General features: G+C 43.1%; 1 protein-coding gene across 1 annotated transcript in view; it reads right to left on the bottom strand.

Annotated features, from left to right (window-relative positions):
• The window catches only part of CALCR (calcitonin receptor), a 269,917-nt gene that overhangs the window by 15,113 nt on the left and 236,381 nt on the right, over window positions 1-18,423 (bottom strand). Inside the window, exons 11-12 of the mRNA XM_038392848.2 lie at window positions 14,494-14,712; window positions 229-270 (exon numbers count right to left, since the gene is read on the bottom strand). Coding sequence (XP_038248776.1) covers window positions 229-270; window positions 14,494-14,712 — 261 coding nt within the window. The remainder of the gene's footprint in view (window positions 1-228; window positions 271-14,493; window positions 14,713-18,423) is intronic.

Below are 18,423 nucleotides of genomic sequence, written 5' to 3'. Positions count from 1 at the left end.
CCACCATCTGCTCTGTAAAGATCATAGTCCTAACTCAAGTACCTTCCAGTAATGTTGCAAGAAAAAAATAGCATTTCTATAGTGCAATGAAAATGTAAAGCACTGCATCATATGGGCATGTAAAATACAGATTTATAGTGCTCTAGTTATGTTAATTGTGAACAACAGTCCAATTACTTTAAGAGGCTGAATTTGGTTCAGTACAGTTGATGAAGTTCACATGCTTACCTCTCCATTGAAAAAGCAGAATATAGTTGCAACAAGTAAGCCCTAAGAAGGACAAAAACAAAATAGGTTAGAATATTTCCATGTTTGTGCATTATTGCTAATTTAAGGCTCAGAGTCATGAGATGAAGGGCTTATGATACGCTCCTACCTCCACAACCTCAAATGACCGTCCTGAATAGTATATAGTCCGGTATTACAGTATCCCATTGATTTTTGCCTTTCCACCATGTTTTACTCGTGCCTATGTTGTCATGGTCTGCTGCCCTTACCAGCCATTCCAGTTCACATATTTTTGCCTTTAAGCATTACAGTTGCTTCCTGTCAGGGAGTGCTAGAAAAGGGACATTAAATGGACAGGTCCTAGTCCAAGGTAAGGGGGCAAGATTAGGAGCAGAGCAGCTCAGCTCTTTGGAATGGAATCTTGAGAAAGACAGGGGGAAGTTGAGTGACCTAGATGCAACTGCTCTTCTTTCAGAAGAGGGATGGAAGGGGAGCCGCACGGGCCAGGTGTCACATGTTCTTTTTTCAGCAGGAATGGAGTGCCCTAGGAGCACAAGTGTCAGCTTCCTCCTTCCCCTGAGGTGCTCAACTGCTGCTCCGCCCCAGGCCTGCCCACTCCACCCCTTCCCCCCAAGACCCCACTCCCACCCCACCTCTTCCTGACCCCACTTTGCCTCTTCCTGCCCAGTTCTGCCCCCTCCCCCGAGCATACCTCCTGCATGCTATGGAACAGCTGATCATGGCAGGTGGGAGGCACTGGGAGGGAGGAGTTGATTGGCGGGGAGGCCAGTGGGTGGGAGGTACTGAGTGGGAGGTAGGAAGCTGGCTGCTGGTGGGTGCTAAGCACCCACTAATTTTTTCCCATGGATGCTCCAGCCCTGGAGCACCCATGAAGTTGCTGCCTATGCCCAGGAGCTCTTAGCTGGAATGTGTGTTTGGAGAAGTGAGCCTGGGAATGGGAGACCGCATCTGCCTCAGTGGGCGGATGGAAGCATTAGTGGGTGGGAAAGAAGGAGGAGAGAGGGTGGGGTGAGCAAGAGGAGAGAGAACAAAGAAAAAGAGAGAAACAGGTCTTAAAAGAGAGAGGTCTTAACTTGACCCTCACTGTTTAAAGTTAATCTAAGTAACATAATAGGAGTCAAGAGGGATATTTCATTACTGCTACAGCAAAATGAAACAGCGTCAGGTCAGGAACATAAGAGGAGGAACTTGACGAAGCATAAAAGAAAGAGGAGCAATTTCTCACACGTAGCTGCTGCAGTGCAGAGCCACTTAAGTGGAAAAGAATTTTTCTTAAAAGATTTCTGTACTAAAAGGTATATTAGATCTTATTAATAGCATTACATAGCCACATTTAACATCAAATGCATTCATTTTAAATCGCTTAAAATATTCCTTAAACAGTAATAAAATAAATGTAGCAATGACTTTTAGGGGGAAATTGCAACGTAGTGGCTAGCATTCCCAAGGGATGCTGTGGAAAAAAAAAAGGGGGGGGAGGAGGGTTAGAAGTGTTGTAGCTTTGTCTTTATGCCTCAAGTCAATTGATTGCCAGTTAACTGGAGGTAAACACCTTTGTATAGTTAACTCTGGACACTCCCCAAGGGGAACCAGCCATTTGAGGATTATCCAGACTAGCATTTACAAAATTGTTAACCACCTTGAGTGCAGTGGCAATCAATAAACTCAAGGTAAAAACCCTCTAGTGATGACAATACAAACCTGCCTGGGTCAGAGTAATAAAGAAAAGAACGTAGAACCACTAGGAACAAAAGATCCCCAAGTAGACAATGCAGGAGGCAGGAGGGATGCAGTTCAGAAAAATGCAATTTCTACTCACTTTTTTAGAATGAAATGTTGTTAATTCTCAAACTTCAGCCCAGATGTGAAGTTCAGCAAAGTAGTACTGGGCAGAGGGGAGAAGGCAAAGGTGACTTTATGCCCCCCCCCACTTTGCTGCTCCTTGATCCTGGAGCAGACTGGGAGTTGATTTGCCTTCCACGGTTGCTCTAAATTGTGGCCATTTTTGCCCAACTGCCTATGGCCCAGAAGCTGGGAACTGGTGAGTTACTTTTATGCTTTGCCTCATCCCCTTTTCTCCAGCCAACCACAATAGGACAGTAAGGCCAGCTTTAAAGTTCCTTTTGTGCTGCTGGATTTGGCCCTGAGGTGTGATACAGCTACATCAGTAAAACGCTTTATTCTATGTTACCCTCTATGGCATAAACACAACAGATACTACTTAAGAAAATATAATCCATACAAATAAAAATTAATGCTCAGTTACTGTAGTTTAAAAAAACAAAAGTTTCCTGTGATTTTGAAAAACTTGGTTGTAGCTGACTGCATTATTCTGAGTGGAAGCTTAATCCTGCTTTAAGGGTTAGATAGCTTTCCATTTATACAACCAAGCATTTTTCAAAGCTGCATTTCTTAGCCTACCGGAAAAAAAAAATCTATTTCTACATTGGCTTCACGTTCCTGTTTTCAGCATTGTCAATTTTTTTCCTCCCCTAAAATGTTTCAGAAGAGAGCATTGGAATCTGTCTCCATTAGCTTTAAGATGCTTTGCCAAAGTGCTCTTTAAATTTGTCTGCTCTTGTGTTAGCATGAATTGGTAGCATTCATTATCTGAGTGGCACAGTATGCATGGTGTAACAATAGATAAACAATCCTAATACTGTAATGAGCATGTGTTAAGGCTTAATTATCATGACACTCTTATAGTAAGATATTGAACAGATATGTGGTATCTATTCTATGTATTGTTTTTTTACTTCAAATCTTCCAGCAGTGAAATCAGAAACAAGCTTTGCCGAAATCAGACAACTTTGAGGGCAATTTCTTTGAAGGGATAATGAACGTTCAGGAAGTCGTTCATCTATAGTTTTGGAATAGAGAAAACACTTCAAAAAAAGCATCTCTGTTCTCAACTTGGAAGTTGTTTTCTCTTTAATTATATGCCAGTCCTTCAAGGAAAACATGGAGAATGTGGAAATGGAGACTGTGAGATGACTGATTCCAAAATCAGACATGCCCCATGAGCACCATAAATGACAGAAAAGGTGAAACAATCCAGAGGGAAAGCTACAGTAACAGAATTCATAGTTTTCAGAGTAGCAGCCATGTTAGTCTGTATCCACAAAAAGAACAGAAGTACTTGTGGCACCTTAGAGACTAATAAATTTATTAGAGCATAAGTATTCGTGGGCTATAGCCCACTTCATCAGATGCATAGAATGGAACATATAGTAAGAAGATTGGACATACCATCCTTATGGCCATAACAAAAACAAAAAATCACAGGCTATTCACAGTCTCCTCACAGACACCAAGGGCTGATGTTCAATATCTGGAAAAAATGTACCTAGAGGTTGCTTGGTTTCTGGAAAGAGCAGGTCAGTTCACCGCTGTCCAAGCAGGGCCACTTGGGCTACTGATAAGGGCAGTAGAGGTGTTACAAGCTTACTGCCAGCTGGCTGGCTGCAGACTGAGTCAGTGCTTCTGCTGAACAGCCTGTGGGTACGTTTACACAGCATTTGAGAGAGAGCCTCCCAGGCCAGATTGACAGAATTGGGTTAATGGGGCTCATGCAAGTGCTCTAAAAACTGCTGTATAGACAGTGCTTTGAAGTTGCAACTTGGGCTGGAGTGTGGGCTCTGAAGCCTGGGGGTGGGGAAGGTGGGCATGACCCAGAAGTTCAAAGTGCTGTCTATACATCTATTTCAGAGGCTAGCGTGAGCCCCACTAGCCCAAATCTGTCAACCTGGCCTGGGAGGCTCACGCCCACTCACTCCCCAGTGCTGTATGTACATACCCAGTGTGATCTGTGCTTGCAAGAAAGAACAGCCTAATAGCATGACAGGCACTGTAATCTAGTGGACAAATCCCTTATTATATCCCCACCATCTTCCTTGGAAGTAGGATAAGATACAAGAGCAGATAAATAGAACGGGGAAGAGGTGTGCAGGACTATTTATGATTGGGATGGTATGCCAAAAGATACATCTCACAAACCCATAAGTGCTGTCACTAGGGGTGCTACCGCACCCCTCTGGCTTGAAGTAGATTCCATTATATATACATGGAACATATATATATATATATATATATATATATATATACGGCGACTGCTTGGGGCAGCAAAATTGGTAGAGCCGCCCTGTCCATAGGTGGATTCATTTTTCATTAACTGACTAGAATATTCTGGACCTTTGTAGAATCTCATGGAACCTTCCAGACTTTGAGAACTACATTTTCCTTGAACCTCTTAGAATGTTTTCAGCTGTGCCCTTGCGAGTATTTAAGGGCCGAGGAATAGCCAGTCAGTCAGTGAGATAAAAGAATGAAGTTAAGTGAGAGCCCAGCTGCAATATTGTGAATCTTGTTTTATTGTGTAATTGCATAAGCGTACTTTGGTTTTAAGACTTGAAGACTGTAAAAGTAGCGACTAACAAAGGACATATTTAATGAGACACCAGCAATATCTATTGACCCATATGTATGTAACAATATAAAAAAAATACTGTTAGTTCTTTCGCCATGCTTAACACGTAATGTTTGATGACTTTCTAAGACTGTGGAATATAGACATTTGCTCTTCCTAATACTGTCTGTTTTCCTCTGTAGAAAATAAAAGATGCCCCTGAAGGAGCCTTGAGGAGCTCAGCATAGGAAGTGAAAAGCCCATTGCAATCTAATTTGCAGCAAGGGGCAAATTTGATGGGAAAATATCTGAAACAGAACAACATAGACTAGGCTTTAGGTAGTAGCGATCGTCGCAGTACAGAAGAAATTGAGGAGTGAAGTGAAGATGATGGAAGTCCTATTACTAAGGGCTTGGCTACACTTACATTTTACACTCACCCCCCTGAGCGCAGCAAGTCAGAGCGCTTTAAAGCGTTAGTGTAAACAGGCTCCGAGTGCTGAGAGCCGTGCTCCCAGTGCTCGGAGCTATTCCCCTCGTGAAGGTGGATTACCAGGAGCGCTGGGAGAGCTGTCTCCCAGCACTTGCGCGTGACCACACTCGCATTTCAAAGCACTGCTGTGGAAGCGCTCCCGCAACAGCGCTTTGAAGTTTCCAGTGTAGCCAGGTCCTAAGGAATTAGCAGATTTACCTGAAGATAAGGATGGAAATGTGAGGAAAGTGATGGAGAATAGTCCAGTTTTCCTGGTAGCATAAAGGAGAGTGATGATAAAGAAGTATGTGGCTCACATGAAAAGGAGACTAATGACAGATAAAAATCTGGTTTACATGAGGAGAGCAATGATAAAGAAGAATCAGCCTCACATAATGATAGAAACAGCAATGAGAAAAACTGCACACCACAAATCGATATACCAGATCCTGCTTTATAGATGGCCATCCTACACTCTGCCAATATTGATCCTACAATTTTGAACTGGTCAGGCAAAATTGAGGATATTATGTTTCCAGTAAATGAGCAGAAACGACACTTCTCAAAGTCACACTGCAAAAGTGTGCTCGAGAATGATGAGAAACTGAATTGGTGTTGGCTAGTTTACTCGAAATCAACTGACAAAGTGTTCTGTTTTTGTTGCAAAATATTTGACAAGAATGCCAAATCTTTGCTTGCGCCTTCCGGGTACAATTACTGGCATAACTTAGCTGATGCTCTGAAGCAACATTGAAAGTCACCTGGCCATTTTACAGCCTATTCCAAGTGGTTGGAGGTTGAGTCCAGGCTCAAGCTGAGTAAATGCACAGACACAGAAAACCCACACATTATTAATGTAGAAACCTAGCATTGGTGGAACGTGCTTGAGCATCTGATCTCTCCCTTGCAATGAATAATTTGACTTTCTGGGGCTCATTGGATAATTTGTTCACTGAACATAATGGTAATTTCCTTGGTTTGGTAGCACTCCTTGGGACATATGATGATGTCATACGTGAGCACCTACATTGAGTAGTTTGTAAAGAAACTATGGACCATGACTGCAGCAAAACAATATAAAACATATTGATGTGGCTTGGGAAAGTGAAGTACTATGCCATAATAATGGACTGCACACCTGACATATGCCATCACTGCTGCCAAAGAAATGGCGGAAAACTTAGGAGTTGAGCCTGTCTTCAAGGAAACTCATATTCATTGGAAGAAGAGACAGTTTGGTTAAAAGAGCAGAGTCAGGTGATGGGAACCTCAGAAGAAAAATTCAAAAGAGAGGTTTTTTGCTTACTCATTGACACTGCTTGAGTATCCATCTAGGAAAGGTTTGGACAAATGAAGCACCACAAAAAGACCTGTTTTTTTTTGTATGTCTGTAGTAAGCTTCTGGCAGACAGAAAAATGCTTTTGAAAAATTGTATGGCCCTTCACTGGATGTGACATATGGGGAATGTTTGGATGTCAATGATAAAGACCTCTAATAGAATTGGACAACCAGTCACATTTTGCAACACAGGAAGCACTCTCCACTCCAAGTTCTACAGTTCACCCTATGATGCAGAGTGAAGGATACTTTCCCTAATGTGGATAGCTTTGAGGATTCTGCTCACACTGCTGGTCACAGTAGTGAGTGATGAGCGCAACTTTCTGAAGCTCAGAGTCATTAAAACATACCTTCGATCGATGATGGTCAATAAGAGACTGACATCACTTGCTATTTTATCACTTGAAAATGCCATTGGCCAGTGTTTGGATTTCTCTGATGCTGTGCTTCAGTTTGCAAGGGCAAAGGCAAGAAAAGCGACCTTTTGAACTACAGGACTAGTGTTTACTTTCTAAGGCAGTCACTTACTGTAACATTATTAAATACTGGCCCACCCAATGTTGGTGCACAGTTCAATTTCTTGATGTTAGTACATTTCAGTTATTCTTAAAATTAAAAAGGTTCTAAAACACAGAGGAAATTTTTTTATTTGCTTATATATGTCATGAAAAAATACTGATTTACAGATCCTAGCATGCAAATGTATTGTCTTATGATGGATAAATCATGCACGCATATTGTGAATCAAAGTCATGAAATGGGTCACAAATGTAATAAAAATAACGTATTCAAAAGTTTTACAAATGGGGAGAGGGGAGCACCAAAAACGCTCCTCACCTGGGCGCCATTTGGTCAAGGGCTGCCCCTGGGCAGGTCTACACTAAAAAGTTAAGTCAACCCCGCTACATAGCTGAGGGGTAATCCACACCCCTGAGTGATGTAGTTAAGCTGACCTAGCCCTCAGTTTAGACAACACTACTGCCTTTCAGGGAGGTGGATTAATTACAGCAATTGGAGAACCCCTACACTCGGGAGCATCTACATGAAGTGCTACATCTGCAGCTTTTCTAGTGAAGACAGTTAGCATCAACAGTGTTGAGGTGAAGATTATGAAACATCAACTTTGCAGGGCTGGTCATTGTGTGTAGATGGCTGATACTCATCTTCCGAAGCAAGTCCTCTTTTCTCAACTTTGTCATGGTAAGAGGACTCGTGGGGGACAGAGGAAACACTACAAGGACACCCTGAAAGTACATCTTCAGAACGGAGGCATTGACCCCATGAATTGGGAAAAGCTGCCTGGTAATAGACTGAATAGCGTTGCATCAAACATTGAGCCTCAGCCTGTTTTGAAGAGAATTGCCTTGCTCAAGAGGCTGCAAAACGGCAGAGGATGAAGGAAAGTGTGCAGCATCCTGGCCAGCAGTTGTGCTCTCTCCAAGCAACCACCTGTCATCTACGTGGAAAAACCCGTAGCGCATGGATTGGCTTCCTCAGCCATCATAAGTCTCATCAATGACTTTTTTCCCCCTGGCAGCCATCATCCTTGTATTGAGGGATAGCTGATGATGAGTGAAGACATAGCTTAAGACTGCAGCAGCAAAGATGGAAGGCCATAGTGAAGGCCCTATGCTTCACATGGAATAGAGAGGCATAAAAATATAAGAGACTTATGTGAGGCACAGTGCAGAGAAAACATCTGGAAAGTCTCTGCTACTGGCCACGTTGAGGGAGATGGTCAGGGTGAGGAGGGAAGATGGTAGGTCTCCTGCTGAGAAATGGCTGACGTTGAGTGCTTGGGCACTCACTATCCCATCATCTCACTGCTGGAGCCTCCACTACTGCCCCTTTTATGCAGGAATATGTTGTACAAAAATAGTGCTCTAGAAATAGCCAAGTTGCAGAAGACATCTTTTTGCCATTTTTAGTGGCTGAAATACACCAAGAGAGTTTAAAAATGATCAGCAACCCAAGTAAAAGAGAACAGGAAATGAAAGAAACATTCATCCTGTCAGGAGTAGCCCCATAGCTCTAGCTTTCCATGGCAGGATGAAAAGTTTCTGTCTGCTTTGGCACAAAGCACTAGTAGTGCTGTCCTTTTAAACCTGGGTGTGTATGAATGCATATCTTGTAAAATGGAGCAAAGCAGCGTGGTATTTTTAAATGGTTAGTTTTGCTCTGCATAAAGCAATTACTCCACTTGTCAGCAGGAGTTAAATTTACAAGCTCCAGGCAGTTTCTCTCTTTCAAAAAAATCAAACCTGCTCTTAGAAAATACAGAGCAAACATCATGTAATTGAGGCCTGTTACCTCCTGTGAGCTGTGTCCTTATTTGGCTAGGCAAGTGCTTAAATACTGAGTATTTTGCTCAGAAGCTGATACAAAATGTTGAATTAATCTTATTTCTTATGAAGGGCTAACTCCAACTTTCAGGAGCTCTGATTCAGTAAAGTATTTAAGCACATGAGTAGCTTTAGGCATCGTGACAATTGACGGCCGCAGGATTATTCAGGTGCTTAAAGTTAGGCACATGCTGAAGTATCTTGCTGAATCAGGCCAGGGAGACCTGTAGCTGGATAGACTGCAGTAAGGGGCGGTGTGCATTTGCGCTGCATGAGTGCGAGCACGGTGGGAGGACAGATTTCACACCTGAACTCCCTGGTGCACACCACTTCACTCCTTTATGGGATGCCGCTAGCTCTCCCATATAAGTCCCTCTCTTCGGGCACCGTGGAGAAATTTTTCATGCTCATAAGGGACTTCTGAGTCTGGTGAAAGGAACCTGTGTGCAAAATTCTGTAATTTTGTATGCGATATATGGCAGGATGAATTCTTCCATAAACTGCCAGAGTGATTTTATAGGCTTTTGAAAATCATGCCCCCTAAGGAAAATCAATAATTAACTAGATGTTCTGGAATTCAAATCTTTGCTTTGAGACACTTACATTAGTGGATGTCTGTGTTTAGTTGGATAGATGTGTCCATCCTTCTAGCTAGAGCCTCTGCTTTTGAGATAGCTGCTATGCTTTAAATACTCCTCTTAATGGGGGAAGTATCTCTTCTGTTTTATGTAATCTTCAGTTCCACATATTTTGAAACAGCACAACTTGTATTGGTGATGGTGAGGGGGGGCTCTAAATTTCCATTTGAGAGATCTCTTGGAACCACTATGGTGCAGAAACAGCACCGTGACACATGTGAACAGGGGGTTACAACACTGAGCATCATGGTGCCTAACTTTTAGGTTCCTAGAAAATCACAGGAACAACACTGAGATCCACAAAGCCGAGTTTGCTACTTAGGATCCCTAGGAACCACTATGGTGCAGAAACAGCAGATATTCATATCTGGAGCAGAGAAGCCATTTGTAACATGAATTTAAGGTTCAGAGGGGTTTGGAAAGCAGCCAGCCCTGTTCTGGAGAGAAGACCAGCAGGGAAGTGCTAGGAATCATCTAACACAGTGTGGCAGCATCAGGTTATTGGGTCTGATTATCAGCTAGGGAATATACATGAAGGCCCCAGTTCCCTAACGGAGCCTGTGACCAATAGAGGGCTAGGAATAAACTCTTCTGTGACTACAGCAGAGGATCGTGAGGGGGTGGCAGCCCTGTGGCCCACTTCCTATTGGGAGCCCCAAAATCAAAGTTGAGAACAGGTCTATTACATTATTTTGTTGCTCCAAGTTTCTTTTCTTTTGTACTGGAGAATAAACAGATCCCTGAGGTAAAGGCCATGACTGAACTGGGCAGTGCTGATTATTTTTCCCAGGCTGGTGATTGAGACCTCCAGCCTACACCATTTTTCAGTGCCACAATTGGGAAAAAAAAGGGTTCCTTTTTATAATTTATAGATCAACTCCACAGATCTGCTAGGAGGATTTTGACCTATGTATAGTAACAAACATGATGTGACAATACTGAGGCACTGCATCTGAGTAATGAACAAATAACCTATCATAGTCCAGATAATGAATAGCATATGTTTGCAGTGAAGCAGAATGTTCGGGCAAATAGACCACTTCTGCTTAAAATGATGAGTGTGGAGGATAATCTCATAAAGAAGAAAGAACAGTTTAGAGCAAGAGTGTCTCCTATTATTCAAATTGACCTTTAGTCTGTGAAATCTAGCAGGGAACATCTCACTGTATTGTTTTCCAGCTAGGAATGATACCTTGTGAAAAAAGTACAGTTTATTCTGGGAACAAATACTCTGTCATTCATGATCTTCAGTCCTCCTATTCTGACAATAGACTGCAGCATTGCAGTTTGTACTTGTACTAATTGCGAGTGGAAGGTTTGTTCAGTATGTCAAATCACAATTGTCATATACTGCTGCAATGGGTTATCGAAAAACAAACAAACCCCAAATCTGTCATACAGCTACGAGAAGATGCTGGGAAAACAAGTATTTAAACAATTCAGAGTGGAACCTAAAAGTTACACTGAAACCATATAAAGAAATAACTCCTAATTACATCAACAGTGCTACAAGAAAATGAGCACAGAGATATCACAGTCACAATAATGTGACTATTCTGAATATGTGATTGTTATAAGAAATACCTGTACAAGAAATGCTCTGAAAATGATCCAAAACTCTAATTCATAATAAAACTACCCCAAAAAATCTGCATTTTGATACCCAGCTAAGGATCACACAATAAGATAACTGCAGGGCACTCATGAAATAACTTATGTTGTTACATGTTGCTATGTAGTACATTGTGACCATATACCACTGCTATTGGAAACACTGATAATTATAAGGTAACTCATATTCCCAATGCTCTGTACTAACCAACTTTAAGAGTTCTGGCCAAATGTCCCAGGATTTGTTTACATTAGGAGATGCTAGATAAAATTTTCCATTGTTGCTGTCAGTGGGATGGCAGTTAGGAATGGTGGGAATATACGGAATGATGGACTGACATTTCACGTAGAACTTCTCTGAACAAGGTTAGAGAACATAGGGTGGGATCCATGAAGGAACTCAGGCTTAACTCTGAGTGTTAACTCAGGTGTTAACCCTCCCATCCCTGAAAGACAAAAGTTTTTCCGTGACAAGTACCCATGTGAACAGGGGGTTACAACACTGAGCATCATGGTGCCTAACTTCTAGGTTCCTAGAAAATCACAGGAACAACACTGAGATCCACAAAGCCGAGTTTGCCACTTAGGATCCCTATACAATGAATGGGGAGAGACAGATGCCTTAGGATACGATCCAGAAAGCCAGCAAACTAGGCTACCTAAACTAACCAATGGGAGACACTGACCAGATATGAATGTGCCAAAATCCACCCATCTCTTGGATATGTGCTTAAGTCTGGGCTGCACGGAGGTGATTATCTCTGCTTGTGATCCACAAGTGGGGTCCCATCTCTTGGAGTCAGGCAGATGAGATGCCTATGCTGTTTCTTGCAGGACTGAGTTAGGCACCTGCCTTGCTTCACACAAAGCAGCCAGAGGAAGAAGCAGAGGTGCCCATCTCATATCTTTTAGCCTAGCAGTGAGAGCATTCAGCTGAGATGTGGGAGACCCAAGTTCAATTCTACCCTCTCTGTCAGAAGGGAAAAAAGACTTGAAAAGATTCTCACACCTATCCGGAAAGTACTCTGACCACTGAGCTATGGGATAGTCTGATGTGGGGCTCTTTCAGTCTCCCCCATTGAAGCAGTTACACAGTGGATAAATAATGAAAGAGTGATTGGAGAAGAGGGAGTGGACCTGAGATCTCTGGCCTCCCAGGTAGGTACCCTAGCCACTGAACTAGAGTCATTCTCTCTCTGGACCTATGAGCAGGTAACTATCTACAGTGGAACAGTCATGCCCAGAGGAAGAAACATGGGCACCTAGGGAACTTTTAACCTGAAAACATAGGTGCTGAGTGAGTTAGGCGCCTACAGGGTTTGGCAGCAGTTTTGCAGATCTCAGTGGAGCCCAGACTGGGACATAAGTGCCCAACCCAAGACGTAGGTGCCTAAGTCTGGGGTTTAGATGACAAAGTAGTTTGTGGCTCCCCCGCCATTGAGGATAAAATGGTGGTGGTGACCTGGAGCCCTGTCTACACTAGCGCACCCACCACTTTTACTATTGGCAGAGCTGAACCAGTGGCAGCAACAGTGGGGAATTTCTGGCCAAAAAGCCTAGCACAGAGACCCATTTTACTTGCTCGGGGACTGATCTGTGGCTGTGGAAGCCCACAGGAGGTAGAATTTGCTTTCCTTGGACCTCTACCTCACCTTAACCCTTCCCACTTTACAACCGTGTTTGAGAGCACTTCTCTTCCTGCCGTGTTTTCCCTTCTAATGATATGGAAGGAGTACCCCTTTTTTCAGTGATGACTCCGTTTAGGATTTTGTTTGGTTTTTCCATTGCCTTGGTATGTTCTAATTCCTACTGTTTGTTATTAGGATTTTGTATTAATTCTCAGTGTTGTTTTATACATAAAATGATTATCCCCAGGGTCACATTGCCTCACTGTAAGTGGAGATAGCTATACCATGAGCCTGACACCCAGTTATGACATTAGGAAAGGCATACTTGTATCCCTAGAGACCACAGATGTGACAAAACACAGTGGTGCCTACAACAGGAAAAGATACACACCTTCTCACTATGTCTGATGGGAATTATGATATAAAGATGGAGCTTTTAAGAATTACACCCGGCTGTCCCAGCGAACCAGGCACTTGCCCATGCTGAAATAAGCACCTCCTAAATAATTACTCAAATTTATTTACAAGAAATGAGTGGAAACAGCTGCTGCTGTAAGCTTTTCTACCTATAGGCCACCTGAATTTATTTTTAGTTTTTCATGCAGTGGTTTACTTGCACAAAGAATTGAGTGTCATTGTTAGCAAAAATCCAACATAATTTTTTTCAAGTACTGTAGCTTATTTTACATAAAATAATTTAATTTTCCATCAAATACACGTAAGTTGTGAATGAGCAGTTTTCCTGGGAACTATAATTGATAAGCAAGGCATAGAACAGCACTGTAGATACAATACCTACTAAAATACACATGGCACCTGTTATGAACAACTTTTGCTCCTGCAATTGCTATGTATGCAGGAAAATTTGTGGTTTCCCAGGTACATTTGTTTTCAGGAATTTTGAGAAGTAGACAATCGTACATGCAGCTGAAAATATGGTCTAATATGTCAAGGTAATTGATACATAGATATCAGCGGAATTATGTTATTACTTTCCCCTTTGGAGGGGGAAAATTGTTTTGCACACTGGCTCACTGATCTGTAACTTTCAAATAATTATCCATCATGAGCCTCTGCATGAAAAAAAATAAGTAGAGGCCAAAGGGATGTTTGTTCACTTTACACGTGTTTAATATTAATATCACAAGTGCAATTTTTTGAAGTTTGCCACCCTTGGTGAATCATGGACAGCATGCATTGAAGCCAGGTTAGACAGCCAAGCAATTGAAAATGATGTATTACTGTACAAAAGAGAGAAAATAGAAGACAACCCTTTTGAAATATTGATACTGTTCTTTCAAAACGCTTATAAAACCAAAATGTTAGAGTTGTCTTTTAATTTAAACAGCTTAAAATTGTGAGTTAATTAACTGAGCCTTAATCATGTTGATCCTTTCTTCCACTGTGTACAAACATCTCTTCCTTGACACAGCGATTTCCACATACAGTTAATTTTAATATCATCCCCTCTGCAGTGTTTTCGGAAAGGCTGTCTGAGCACATTTGCATTAGCAGGGCTTTGAACAACATTTAAAGCCCTATGTGATCTCAATTTTCTCTACTCAATACAGAAACATCACTATTCTGTAATTCTTGAAGTATTTCCCCAAGCTACTGGTGACTGTTTTCACACTAATAATAGAGCCACAGAAGAAGATAATATATGATGTGAAAATGTTGGAGAAAAAGGAAAAAAAACAAGCAGTCATGATTACTTTCAGAGACAAAGCATTTGGCAAAAGAATCCTCTGCTAAAATTAACCCTACTGGCAAATACATGTAAACCTAACTTGCTATGATATTCCATACCTGGTAATGCATTAATATATGCATGATGTAATCATATATTTCTCCAGCAAGTCTGTTTTCTGGTCTCCAGGGAATAATGACAAACTGAATTCCTAGTAAGGGCACCAGGATTAATGTGGCTCTGACAGCTTTCATGTACATGTTGGACTCAGCCCGATGAGTATCTCTTAGCTTTGTCACCAGAACTCGGACAATGTTAAGCAAAAAGAAAAAATTGACCTGAAAAAGAGAGAGTCGTTATTAGTAAAACACTCAAATTAAAATACAAAACCCAGCAATGAAAACAAAACACAGCTTCATGGCCCCATTAGAGCACAAAACAACAGCTCATTCCGGTTGACATTGTGCCCATAAGGGCGGGGGGAGATACAAGCGAATGGATGACACTCAGGCCTGAAAATAGTAAGTTACTCTTTATTGAAGGAAGAACTTGCGCTCCAATCTGCGCGGGAGCCCCCAAGACGTGAGGAGGGGCTGCAGGGGACTCTGGCCGTTTGGGACAGCTGACTAGGCAGGACTCCTCCGGGGGGAGTCCTCTGCGGTGTTATATTCTCCGTGCTTATCTCAGGGTTACATAGGGTCAACAGCTGGTTACATTCTTATATGTATAATTTATGCTTATTATATAAACTGACTTGTTTACAGGCAAAAAAATATGCTGAGCTATGCTAAGATATCTTTTGGCAGGGTCTATCAGACAAAGTTCATTGAAACTGCCTGCATCCTCCTCTTATATCCAGTCACGTACTCAGTCCACCACTTAGCTCCTCGCCAATCTTCCGCAACCTTGCCCCTACAGACATACTGACCAAAGTATAACAAGTATACTGGTGGCACCTTAAAGACTAACAGATTTATTTGGGCATAAGCTTTTGTGGGTAAAACACCACTTCTTCAGATGCATACTCCATGTATTATTATTATATTATTACTGTTATTCTTTAAGGTACCACCAGACTCCTTGTTGTTTTTGTGGATACAGACTAACATGGCTACCCCCTGATACTTGAGACCAAAGTATGTAACCTTCGGTGCCTTAACACACCTACTGCCAGATTTACATCAGTGGAGGATATGCCCCCAAATCCCTTTTTGGGCTGTAAGGGCTCAATCCTGCAAGGTGCTGAGCTCTCTGGCTCCAATCCGGCAAAGCACTAAAATTATGCCCACTGAATACCATTGAGTTCTTTACTGAACTCAATGATACTACTCATGTGCTTAAAGTTAAGCATGCACTTAAGTACTTTGCTGGTTGGGGCACTAAGGACAGAATTTTCAGAAGGGCTCAGAACTCACATTTGTGGTCAGATATTCACATGAACTCCCGCTAAAGCCAATGGGAGCTGTGCATGCTTATTGCCTCTGGAAATCAGGCCATTTGGTCCCTAAGGAAACGGTACAGCCTGAGTATAAGCAGAATGTGGACTTTCTATCTTTCTAGTACAGCTAGCTCATGTACTTTCACACTAATGGCATGATATCATGCACATAGCAGTGATAGGTTTCAGAGTAGCAGCCATGTTAGTCTGTATTCACAAAAAGAAAAGGAGTACTTGTGGCACCTTAGAGACTAACAAATTTATTTGAGCATAAGCTTTCGTGAGCTACAGCTCACTTCATCGGATGCATTTGGTGGAAAATACAGTGGGGAGATTTATCATGTTCTCTGTGTGTGTATATAAATCTCCCCACTGTATTTTCCACCAAATGCATCTGATGAAGTGAGCTGTAGCTCACGAAAGCTTATGCTCAAATAAATTTGTTAGTCTCTAAGGTGCCACAAGTACTCCTTTTCTTATAGCAGTGATATAGCTTCTGCACTGTAATAGGCTTGTCAGATTTTTGAAAACATGGAAATGATTTTGCTGTATTACTCAGAGCTATATTAAAGTAGTTGTAACTCCATAAATAGATGAGAGATCATATCTGGGCCTTCCAGCGTGAAAAGCCATGATCAGGAAAGCTTCAGTATTGTAACTACTGAGAAATACCTCAAATGTTTTACATTTGTGCTCTGCTTAGCAAGGAATAATATATGATTTCTGTGTCCCCACTCACCACTTATTCTCCAGGCTTCCCCCAGGCGTCGCTGACTCAGATCACCTAACCTTCACTTTCAGAATTGCTTCAGGCAACTGATTAAAAAAAAATGTCTGCCAAGGTAAAAAGATGTGGCTCCTTTGAACCTGCCTGTCAGTCTGTTTCGACTGGGCAAAGTGCAGATATTGTGTTTCCAGGACACAGCCACATTATGAATAGCACATTTTCAAACCAGATATTATAACTGAGCTCCTGCAATCTCAAAGGTAGGGGGGCTTTGTCTGGATGGGTTAGGAAATAAAAAGTAGTAGCTCCTTTAAAAATCAGCCTCCCTTGTGGATTGGAATGGCGATAGGGAGGCATTACCGGCGACGGTGGGACTCCCGTAAACCACTGACCCCCTGCAATGCATAAACCATTGACCCCCCTGAGAGAGGGGTTTTAAACCCTGTCTCTCCAGGTTAAGCATCTTCTCATGCCTGGATTAGCTCTATTTTAAAGAAAGATTAACTTTTCCCTAGAAACCTGATAGATCTTTTTCTTAGGGTGTCTGAAAGATATAGCACTGGAGAAGAGTATTAAAAATCCAAAAAGGCTTACATGCCCTCTGTCAAACTCAGCATTATGACAGCAGAAAATTGTTTAGGCTGCTTTAATAAATCCGGTGCTGGGAGCTAAGTTCCCTCTAAGCTGCATGGCCACGCAGCAGGCTATAAAGGTGTGACGAAGTTGGGGAATTTTCTAGTGGTTTACATGAATAGTGTGTGCGCGCACCTCAGTTTCCCTGTGTGCTGCATGTTTAACAAGGTGGTGGGAGAGGGTTTGTTGTTGCAGAGGACCTGTTGTGATCTCGCCTAGCACCTGGGACCCCGGCCAATGGCCTGGAGATGGGGGATCCTAGCGACTGGTGACCTGGTGACCAAGAGGCCCAGCGCAGCTTGGAAGGCAGCCAGTTCAGGCCACTGGAAGGACAATGGGATGAGATAGAGGACCCCGGTTACCTGACCAACCAGTTCCAGCCACAGGGGGAACATAGGATGGAGGAGAGAGGGCCCCAGCAACCTGTTTACCTGGGATGGAAGACAAAGGACAGGGGAGGAGCTGTTGGGGCCGGTGATATAGGATGCCTCGGCTGGAAGGAGGGGACTGCTGGACTGTGGAGAGAGAGCAGTCAGAGCCCCCCAGGATGTAGAAGAGACCTAGATATATTGTGCTGAGGGATGTTAGGCCTGAGGGCCCGGAATGTTTCCTGTGCTGTGTTCAGATGCTCAATAAACCCTTCTGTTTTACGCTGGCTGGGAGTCACTCCAGTTTAGAGATCAGGGTTGCATTATTCCCTCTGGGGGTGGAGGACCCGGGGGATACAGAGTGAATTAACTCCTGGGGGGGCACAGTGAGAGACAGGCATTCAGAGAGGTGCTGTTCCAGGAGGCAGAGGGGCCTATGGCTTAACCCTCGAGAGACAGTAGACCCCAGAGAAGGGCTGTCGCACTGAAGGGGGTTCCTCCCAGGGACCATACAGAACTGGAAGAGAGCACGAGTCCTGTGAATCTGTGATAAAAGGGCCAAGCAGGCATGCAGCCATAGGGGTCTGGGGAAAGGAGAGAGGTAGGTGGGGAGGGGAGCAAATTGGGGGCATGCAGGGCTGCCGCGGGGAGAGACACCTCTCCCCCTGTCCCGGAGCTGCTGTCAGTGGGGAGAAGTGCCTCTCCCTGGGAGCTGCTGCAAGTGGGGAGAGGGCTGGGGGCTGTCCCCTGGCCCCAGCCCTGGGTCAGCCTGTACCCCAAACTCCTCATCCCCTGCCCCACTCCACAGCCCGCATCCCCAGCTGGAGCCCTGACCCCCTGCACCCCAACCTCCTGCCCCAGCCCGGAGCCCCTCCCACACCCT

The sequence above is a fragment of the Dermochelys coriacea genome, chromosome 2 (assembly GCF_009764565.3).
Source record: "Dermochelys coriacea isolate rDerCor1 chromosome 2, rDerCor1.pri.v4, whole genome shotgun sequence".
Lineage (NCBI taxonomy): Eukaryota > Metazoa > Chordata > Testudines > Dermochelyidae > Dermochelys > Dermochelys coriacea.
This window is presented reverse-complemented; position numbering and strand designations above follow the sequence as displayed.